General features: G+C 30.5%; 1 protein-coding gene across 7 annotated transcripts; it reads right to left on the bottom strand.

Moving 5' to 3' along the window:
* Positions 1 to 441: 441 nt before the first annotated feature.
* LOC100257981 (putative pentatricopeptide repeat-containing protein At4g17915) lies at positions 442 to 7,665 on the bottom strand. Of its 7 annotated transcripts, none has more exons than XM_019226167.2 (7): positions 7,515 to 7,665; positions 4,423 to 6,155; positions 3,822 to 3,919; positions 3,614 to 3,725; positions 2,452 to 2,676; positions 944 to 1,044; positions 442 to 877 (listed from the first exon to the last, which is right to left on the bottom strand). In XM_019226167.2, exon 2 carries the CDS (start codon positions 5,899 to 5,901, stop codon positions 4,528 to 4,530), a length of 1,374 nt encoding a protein of 457 aa, XP_019081712.1. In that variant the 5' UTR covers positions 5,902 to 6,155; positions 7,515 to 7,665; the 3' UTR covers positions 442 to 877; positions 944 to 1,044; positions 2,452 to 2,676; positions 3,614 to 3,725; positions 3,822 to 3,919; positions 4,423 to 4,527. The 7 variants fall into 7 exon arrangements, with proteins under 7 accessions (XP_019081712.1, XP_019081713.1, XP_059589673.1 ...); XM_019226168.2 differs by having other exon boundaries at positions 2,452 to 2,637; XM_059733690.1 differs by lacking the exon at positions 2,452 to 2,676 and having other exon boundaries at positions 4,184 to 5,943; positions 6,037 to 6,155.
* Positions 7,666 to 10,941: the final 3,276 nt, after the last annotated feature.

Below are 10,941 nucleotides of genomic sequence, written 5' to 3'. Positions count from 1 at the left end.
AAAGAATTTAAACAATTAATTATGTCTTATTTAATTTATAATTTATTTACTTAAATTCAAAAAATATATTTGTGTATTAGAAGAAACATTAATGTCATGACTCATGATATATCTATTTTGATGGATTATCTTTTTTTTTTAATGATTAAATCTATTTTTTTGAATTCTAAATTATTTTTAAAAATTATTAAACCCATTAATAGACTCAATAAAAAGTATCACTTGATATATACTATTTCTAATTTAACGTTTATACATGTTCATTCTTCTAGAGAAATCCTTCAATTTTATTTTATTTTTAAAGAAATTATATGATTATTTTTAAAATTTACTATTAAATTTTAAAAACAAATTATGAAACATTATTTTCAAATTCTTAATGGTAAAACAAAAATTAAAAACAAAAATACAACCAAATATAGATCAAGTTATTTGGATGAATTTATGGAAAATTGCTCCCAAAAAGGAGTTGAATAAGAGAATAAGCTGAAAATCCATACATGTTCCAAGTCTATCAGATATAAGCAGCCACATTCTGTTTGGCTGCTGGGAAAATTTGTTGATGAGCAAAAGCTCACCTTCGTTTTTCTCTACAATAAACAGTCATCTTCCCTAGATTCAATACATGCAAAGATTACTTCAACAACTCACAGAGACATGTTCCAAATATGCGTCTGTTTGGTTGCTGGAAAAATTAGTTGATGAGCAAAAGCTCACTTTCTTCTGTTAATATTTCAGCTTTCTAAAATAAACAGTCACCTTCCCTGGGTTCAATACATGCAAAGCTTTAATTCTGAGAGGAACTCACTACTGCTCATAAACCTCCAACTGTATAATAATCTGCAATGCTTATTCTCCTTCTGCGGCAAACCTAAACCTGAAATTAATAGACAAGGTAAGAAAGAATGAGATTGATGGGAAATACAAGTCGAGTTGTTGTTACCTATGGCGAACAGACAACTGATATCAGCATGCTCCATGATCCATCTTCGTTTAGTCCATCCAGAAGGGAGCGTATTTTCAAAAATTCATGGTCAAATAATCCTAAAACAGTTGAAAAATTCATGGTCAAAATAAGTGAAATGAGTTTGAAGTAGTACATCAAAATAATTTATGAACATCAAATCCATTTTTTATTTTCTTCTCATTTTTTTCCTTCTACTTCTCTACTATATTTTATTTCCCTCAAATTTTACAAGAACCAAATATAGCCTCATGCATTTTCAAATTATTTTATCTTTATATAGAAGAAGAAAATAAGTAAAATAAGTTTGAAGAAGTATGAACAAATAATTTATTAAATTTAATTATATTTTTCATTTACCTTCTATTTTCTTTTTATCACATTTTCCCTCAAAATTTCCAAGAACCAAACATAGCATTAAAGCATACCATTTCTAACCCAAAAAATATAACTCTCCCATTTAGACAGCAATTTTGCCTCAGATGCAGCCTCCTGTGAGCAAAGCAACCGAGCCTTTTCTAAGGAACGATGTTGTCAGCATCATCCTTTATTTTTCATCCAATTGCTTCAACACCCTAATTGAAGTAATTGAATTTTGTCTAGAAAACGAACTGGTGACAACAACATTCTAACAACAGAAGATTGAACCTAGAGGTTGAGCATGGCCCTAAGGAAAAGGAGGGAGGAGACTTTGAGGCCCTCCAGGTCTTCCATGACCTATAGCCCAAGCTAAGAAAAATTGAGACGAAAGCAACAGCAGGTCCCCCCCCACAAAAAGGGAACCTTGAATAGAAGCAAGGACTGACCACAATGGCTGAATTAACTCAAATTCCTCAGAGGAAAACCCCAGCCCAATCACCCCACTGCAAGTCAAACCTAATAAAAGAAGCTATGGTGTAATATTGCCTTAGGACAAAGTCCCTTTTGGAGGGAAAGAGGGACAGCAGTAATCAGATGAATGCCTAATTTATCTAAAATTCCATAAATTGATCATATTTTTTAATGTTAATTTCAAAATTTTAATAATAATTTCCTTTGCATTTTTTGCTTCTTTTTTTTTTTTTTCCAATTCAAAATATAGGGCTAGGTCTGGATTATATGATAAATTTTATCAATTTATAGTTTGATATACTAAATATTCTCATATTTATTTGCATTTCATAACACTAACAATCACATCTATAACAGAACACTTTTTCTTTCTTTATCAGAAACAACATAAATTCAAATTAAGCAAATCGGAACTATACTGTTATACACATCTAGTTAGATCTATTTGTTTCCCATAATCATATCACGACCTAATGGCAAGTAACCAAGTATGAGATCTTCTCATTTGTTTTGATGTTTCTTCTTGGCATGCCTCAACTAATTAGCCAAAGAGAAGATACTTCCAGGATAGTACCCTGGGTGGTACTTTATGACTTCAATGAGCTGAAATAGAAAAGATGTCAACCCACCATGTTCTGTTATGAGGAGAAGCTCACCTGGTGCAAAAGTTGCAGTCGATCTTATGTTCTGCTTTGAGTCCAAACTTGGAAGAATTAAAAAGGAATTAGAGAAGCTGAACCTCAATGCTTTCTCTGATTTCAGAAAGAGAATGGATAAGGCCAAGAAGAATCTGGAGAACATTCAGAAACTCCTGATGGTAGATCCTTAGAATCTGGTCTTGGCTAGAAAGGAGAATGAACATATTTACCAGCCTGGTAGATCTTTTCAGGGCAAAGAAAGGTTACTTAATCAGAAAAAGTGGGATTATTTTGTATTGTGCAATAAAAGCAAGATGAGCTAGAAACAAAGCCCTTGGTTTATGTCTAGAGAAAAGATTTCAAAGAACAAGGATCAAAAGAGAGAATTATTTTCAAAGAATGCTAGGATTTAGCCACAGGTAAAAGGATTTCACTATTTTTTTTAACTTGGCTAATAGGAAGAAAATAAACCTGGAATGTAAAGATGGTTTCTCATGGAGAAACCAAATCAGCAACGCTTTCAATGAAAGATGATAAATCCCCAGGTCCTGATGGTTATACCTCTTTAGAATTCAAAAGGGATTGGGAGATTGTGGGAAATTATGTTGTAGAAGCAATTTTTGAATTCTTTAGAACGTCTAAGATCCTAATAAAGATGAAATCTATGGCCATACCTTGTCCAAAAGGGCCTTCACTCATCTTCATTATATAATTATTTATCAATCTAATGTTTAATATGCTTTAAAGATGCATTTCCAAGATCTTAGCCAAAAGATTGAAATACTGATTTATGAGTTTGCGGCCAAAGCAAATCCACTCCTTTTCAGGAGGAAGATATTACATTATATCCTACCAGCACAAAAGCTCATGAGGAACTACCACAAGAGAACTAACCATAGATGTCTTACAAAGACGAACCCCAAAGGGTAATGACTCGATAAGTTGAGGATTTCTAAGAAAAATGATGCTCTGCTCGGGGTTTCTAGTAAACTTGTAAGATGTGTATGCTTTGTGTGTCAACTACAAAGTAATCAAAGTTGTCAATGGGAGTTGGAGGCTGATTTTTTCTTCTGGCTGTTAAGGGCTGTTAAGAAATGCATGTGAAGGTTCCTCAACAAAGTTGGCTACAGTTTTATTTATAAACACTACCCAAAATATTATATAACTTGACATCACTCACCTTAGCTCTATTTATGGATTCTTGCTGCCTAGAAGTGGATGTTTGGATTCTGTGAGATCCTTGATGATGTATCTTGAATCTTTCTTCCAAGCCTCTGGGTTTTCAGTTAATACTGCTATCAGCAATGAATGCAAATTCTGATCAGTTTTTTCTAAGTAAGATAATATTGTTCACTAACTTAAAATTTATCATTCAAAGCAGTACTCACATGAAGATATGTTCTTATTTAGAAAATTTCCATCTGAGAAGCAGAGAGGAACCCCAAGATGACATCTGAGCTGGTTTCAAGAATATCAACCAAGTGACCTGCCAAATGTGGAAACAAAGGCTTCAAGTATCAAATTGAATAATCATAGAAAAAGATACATCTGTTCAACAATGAGATAAATACATGCAAACAAACAGTGGTCAGGTGAAGACACATGTGCCATCATGTGAGTTTTACAAGAGATCTATTCATATGACAATTCATAAGAACTAAATAGACTATGATTTGATAAGGGCAAAGACCCACTTGTTAGTCAATCAAGCTTAAAGTAAGTGGCATCATGGAAGGTTGCAACATCTAACCTCCATAAAAGCTTATCAAATCCGTTGAATTTTCCATAAATATGCCCAAAAGTTTGTCCAATATGTGCAGAGTCTTCCAAGAATATGCACCAGGGCACTCAATTATTTAAATCACCCATCAATATAAAGTAGCAGTTCCTTTCCACTAACCCATATCCAAGATTTCTAAATTTTTATCATTGTACAAAGAGGGATATTAGCACATAACAACCGATGTTTACAACAATTGTGAAACTTACAAGTGTTCAACAAGACTGAATCCAAAGAATGCCCATAAAAGATGAGTTGATTTCAACATTTAGCTATTTCCGCTTCCAGCACCTAGTGAAAGCACAAAAAGCGTATCAATAATGTAATATCCTAGCCAATCGGATTTTTGACTTGAGCCTCCTCGCTTCGCTTGTATATCCTGAATAACACAGACCATCAATAACAGATCGTTGGTTAGCCCTTAGTATTTTCATGCCACCTCTTAAACAAGCGAGTAGGAGCCTGGATGCATGGCGGTATCTTCTTGCCTTGCAAAGATTATGCACCATGGAGGAGTAGGTAAAAGAATCCTTTACCTCCATTGATGCAAACATCTTGATTGCGTGATCAAGCTGACCAACTTTACACAATCCATCAATCACACAGTTCTGAGCAACCAAGGTTGAATCAAAGCCCATTTTGGTCATATTCTTCAGATGACGCAGAGCCCCTTCGACATTACCTGCCTTGCACAACCCGTCAATCAGAATTGTGTGTGTATACTCATCACATTCCAACCCATGTTCCTCTATCTCATCCAGTAATTTATAAGTGGCTTCCAACTTACCATTCCTACAATACAGGTTCATAACAGTGTTGTATGACACTATATCAAGATCAATGTCACTCCTTGCCATCTGCTCCATGATGTCATTTGCCTCTTCTAACCTACCCGTCTTAGTTAATGCTGCAATGACTGCACAGTATGAAAAGGCATCAAAAGCATACCCTTTACTCTTCATCTCTGAGAAGATCTCAAACCCTTGTTCAAACTGCCTAGATCTAAAGCAGCATTTCATAACTGTAGTGTAGGTAATGGCATCTGGCACATTCCCTGATTCCCCAAGCTCCCTGAGTATCCTTCTTGCTGCATTCAACTTACGAGACTTGCAAAGCCCATTAATAAGAATGTTATATGTTACTAATTCAGGAACAAATCCCTGACGCTGTAAATATCTGTATAAACTAAGGGCATAACCAGTGTAGCCATTGTTGCATAGGCCATTAATCATGATGTTAAATGTGCTTGAAGAAGGTAAAAGGTTGGTCAAGATAATGTCTTGAAAAACTCTATTGGCTTCATCTGGTTTTCCTAATTTAAAGAAACAATGCATCAAAGAATTGTAACTCCACACATCTGGCCGGATACCCGTTCGAAGCATTTCTTCAAACAGATCCAGGGATCGTGATAGTAGGCAACGCTTGGTGGCAGCAGCTATCAAAGAATTATAAGTAATCACGTCCGGACTTATTCCAGCTTCTTTCATTCTATGAATAACAGAATAAGCGGCATCAATGCCAACAAACCGACTATATGCAGAAAGCAATGTATTATAAGTCACCACATCTGGTAGCAATCCTAACCTTATACCATCAATTACAACTGCTTCTGCTTTCTCCAATTGCCCAACTTTACAAAGAGAAGCTATGCATATATTTAACAACTTAGTTGAAAATCTACAAACCATTCTTTATATTAATCAAGTGAATTACAAAGAAAAGTCCTGATCCTGCAAAATGAATAACAAAACCAAAAATATCAGAAATAGGTAAATAAACTACATAAACCATCAAAAACACAGAGAAGGAAGCTGCAAGAGCACCTCAAATTCTTAGCTTTTTTCCTCTTAAAACTTGCATCATTGAAGCTAAAACCAAATACCAAGCACACCATTCCCAAAAATGAATGAAAAGAACGTCGGTCTCCTCTTTCATTTCAAACCTGAATAATCACGAATTTTCTCATTTTTACAATACCGCATCAAATTGCAAATTCAATGATTTTTTTGTGAATAAAGCATATTTTCCATTCATAGATTTCTTACTGAACTTTAGATGTGGAATAGACCACCACTAAAATTGGAGCACAAACAAAATCATTCAAACTAAATACCCAGAATCTATGCAACATTCTAGGCACAAATTATGATATACAGAACAAACCCAATTAGATAAGTGGTACGGAACAAGGGTTTACTTGCTCATACTAGGGGAAAAAATGTAGTATTCGAGAAAAACCCATCTGGGGTTTTTCCCTCATATTCTACATCTCTATTATTTAACTGTAACAATCATAATAAATTTACCTTAAAGATCATAATGAATTCGCTTTTTTTATTTATTATTTATTGGTTATAATTGATAAAATTAAATCCATTTACTTATTTTGCACTTCAAAGTTCTTCCTTTTGCTTTCATTGGCAACATTGCAGGTACCAGTTATGTTTCCATGGTCAAATTAATTCAAGCCAAATCTTTTTAATATATAACTGAACAAGATGATGTTCTCAGATAGTTAATTTTATAAAAATTATAGCTTCGGTTGTGGTCTAAAGTAAAATCCTACAATTCAAAATTTTCAGCTATAGCATTGACAAGTTAAGAGAAATCCTAGCCCATTTCCAAGAAAATAAAGTAATAAAAGAAAACAACATTTTCATTCCTATGTCATCTCTCATCTTTAGCTTTCCCTAAAAAGTTCGAAAAACCTCAGGTCAACTAAGCCTAACAGTCGGAGTGATTTCTAAGTGAAATGGCGTTTTTCCATATTCCCTGGAAATTTTACAATTCAAAATTTTAAAATCCTGTCTCATATCTTCTCTGCATCTGACAAAATTTTCATTGTGAGCAATAATCCAAACCGGGCAATAATTCCATTTCAAACAGAAACCTGGAATTCAAAACTTCTAGCAATAGCATTCCCAAGTTACAAAGCGTTCTAGGTGAAATCCGACCCTCTGTTTGGTCACCAAGAAAATGAAGAAAAATAAATAAATAAATAACCACATTTTAATTCCAATCTTATCTCAGTCACTCTCCTTTCTGCCAAAAATCCAAATCAAACAAATAAAAATTTTAAAAAATTAAAAGAACAAATCCGATCAACTAAGCCAAAGAGTCATATGAGGTTTAGTTAAAGTACAAATTTCCCTATTCTCAAGCCCTGGATGGAAAAATACAATTCAAAATTTTCTTTTAGTTTTCCACTATTTTCTCAGCATCCAAACAATTGTGTCTAACCGATAAGTCGATTGATTGATTGATTGATTGAATTGGGAATGAATGGAGATTAGAGCAGTACCTTGAACTCAAATATAGATCGAAATGCAGCGTTAGGAGAAGAAAGGATTGAATGCTATTTATTAATCAGATTTGTGCTGCAGCCTGCAAGCAAAACCCTAAACCAGTGTACAGCCAATGTTCAGTAAAGTGATGAACGATGATAAGCTGGGCCCGGGCCCGGCCTAGCCTCCGGTTTAAACCGGTTTCGGATTTCACAAATTTGATAAATCATTTTTTTTTTTCCAAAATTTAATCGGGTTTAATTCGGTTTCGATTTTACAAATTTGATACATAATTAAGAAAAGTATTACGTCATTTTGAAGGGCGTTTAATAGTATTTTTATTATATATATATATATATATATATATATATATATATATATATATTCGTTAGAAGCATTTTTAGGAGTATCACCAAGGGAAAACTATCTTAATAAAAAAAAATTTAATAAAAAAATCCAAAAAATTATTTTAATAGAAGTCTAGAGAATATTTTTTTTTTTAAATTGTCCAAATAATTAATTTTTTATAAAACAAGGTAGAACTTTTTTTTTTTAAATAAAATTGTTAGAAAAAATTATTTTCAAATAAATTAACTGGAAATATGATTTTTAAATAATTCACCCAAATTATTGTTGTTTAATAAACTAACCAAAATGCCCTTTTAATAATAAAAATTATCAATTTTTTTTAAATAAAATATTTGGGTTATTATGGGATACTTATCATTGTCTAGTGTGATTCCTATTTTGTGCATTCGCAACGTACTATTATTCATCTACCCTAGAGTACGAACAGATACAAACTATCGGGGCATTATGCATTCATGCGGATCAAGTATTAAATATGATAGATATTAAGTATATTGAATGTCACAATCGTTACTAAGCATAAAACGTTAAACTTCAAGCTTCATCAAAGCTCAAAAGGCATTACAAGTCGACAATCATTAATGTTAAAAATTTTAAAAATGTAATAAACAACACAATAAAAGTATTGAGAACATGTTATTTTTTAGCAGGGATAAATAATCATTATTGACCAAAAGGAAGGTACATTATCGTTTTTTTCATGATCTCTTACTAAAGTCTTTATCTCCTAACTTAAGCTTAGAGGGGTGTGCCTGGAAAATCTATCTAGACATTCCTTTGTGCAGGTGCGATCGTCCTCTACGTCGAATGGAGGCTAGTCGGATATTTCATTGTTGCTCGTGCACCAACAATTATGCTTATTTATTGAAAAGTATTAAGAAAAATAAAAAAAAATGTTTATAAAATTTATTTTTTAATATGTTAAAGGAAATTATAAGAAACTTATATATTTTAAAATTATTTAATCTTGGTATAGAAAAGTTAAATAAGTCGAATGATTTTCATGTAAAATATGAAAATAATTTATTGATTTTAAATGTATTTTTTATTTTCCTTTAATTCTTATTTTGTTATACTTTTCCTTCTTATTTTATTTCCTCTACGTTTTTTCTCTAACTTTCGGAGAACTAAACATAGTCTACATGATTTTTTAATTTTTTAAAAGTGTTTTCTAAATTTTATCGAAGCATATTTTTTTTTAAAATAGTTTTTTAGGTCATAAGCGTTTTTTAGTTTTTAGGTTAGAACTTAGAAGTACTTTAAAAAATGTTTTTTTTTTAATTATGCATTTGATAAAATTTAAATTTTTAAAAAGTTAAAAAATTACTTGTAGTTTATTTGATGATGTTTTTAGAAAATACTTTTAGCCTTTTCTTTTTTTAAAAAAAAATTATATTTTGATAAAATTTATAAAATACTTTTAAAAAGTTGAAAAAAAAAAGTCACAGTATTTCTTGAAAAGACACCTGAAAGATGATTCTCCAAAAAATAGTTTTAAAAGAAAAAATTCACTAAAAGCACTTCGAAAAGAAATACTATTAAACACATTGATGAAATAAAATTTAACTAGTCAATTATTAATTTAATTGGGATTTCATTTTGATAAATTAAATTTATATAACTTATATTCATTAATATATTAATTTTATAATTAATTGATACAATATCCATCTTTTTAGTTTTAACTCAAGTTCCAATTAATCTCACTTTGAAGATTTTCAATTCACAATCAATTTAATTAGGTTTTAATTAATTTTAGGTTTCACATATTTAAATAAATAATTTAATTTTTATTTACTTTTATAAGGACAGCTTTTTTCATCTTTATTTTTGTTTTCTATATAAATTTCTAAAATGCATTGTTATCATGTGTAGGAGGGAACAAAGCATATGCACAAAAAGATGGTTAATTTTGAAGGAGAAAAAAAAACATATTTGAATCATCTTTGATAAAAATCACATTAAGATTATTCATCTAAATTATGTCTTTTAAGAAAAAAAAAATGATTTAGTCAATTTAAAGTTTTAATTTAATTATAAAGACGAGTTATAAAACAATTGTTATAGATGTTACAACCTGTGTGGGGATTGTTTTTTAGATCAACTTTTTGTTATCCAAAATAAAAAATACAAAAAATATGTTTGAAAACCAAAAATTGTTTTTTATTTTTTGTTTTTAAAAAACATAAAACAAGATATTTTAAGATAACAACTTTTAGTTGTTTTATATTATTTTCACCTGTTTTTTATCACCGTTTTAATAAATAATTATAAAAATATATAAAGTGATTAAAAATAAAGTACTAGACATAAAAATGATTTTTAAAACATATTTAAAAAAATAAAAAATAGACTAAAAACTATTTTTCATAATTGTTTTTTAAAACAGTTACCAAACAAGTTTGATAAATCATCTAAGAATTATTCACTCTATATTACTTATAATTCTTATGGTCAATTAATTTTTTTGGTCATCAACTCCATCTACATCAATATCTAAATTAATAGGTGAACCTCTTTTTATCCCTATAAATGCCACTAAAAAATAAAAGTACAACTTTCAACAACAACATAGATGATGTTACAAGAAATATAACTTAAATTAGATAAACTTAGGTGGTGTTTATTTTTTTGACTTTTTGCTGAGAACCATTTAGTTTTAGAATTTAGGTTGTTTGTTTTTTTACTTTTTCATGACTTATTATAAACATTTTACTAAATAGAAAAAACTAAAATATGTGGTTTTTTCTAAATAGAAAAAATAACACAATGGTTTTTTTTACTTTTTAATATTTAATAGAAATAAAATACTATAAAAACAAACAACCTAATATTTAATACTATTAAGTATTAAGATTCTATTTAGAATTAAGTAAAAAAACAAACACCACCTTAGTCTAAATGACCATAACAAAAGATGATACAGAAATAGACGAATTGGAAAACCAATTCAAAATGACTCCTACCACGATAATTAATAGCAGGACTAATAATTATCCAAATAATAAGGAAAAGTAGTGATCAAAGAAGGAAATGACTACTCAAACTTTCGAATAAGATGTTGTCAATACTTTA

Source organism: Vitis vinifera, chromosome 16, assembly GCF_030704535.1.
Source record: "Vitis vinifera cultivar Pinot Noir 40024 chromosome 16, ASM3070453v1".
NCBI lineage: Eukaryota > Viridiplantae > Streptophyta > Magnoliopsida > Vitales > Vitaceae > Vitis > Vitis vinifera.
This window is presented reverse-complemented; position numbering and strand designations above follow the sequence as displayed.

Bases quoted from the DNA above. Each gene is read 5' to 3' on its own strand.
- LOC100257981 (XM_019226169.2), bottom strand. From the start codon at position 5,901: ATGGTTTGTAGATTTTCAACTAAGTTGTTAAATATATGCATAGCTTCT.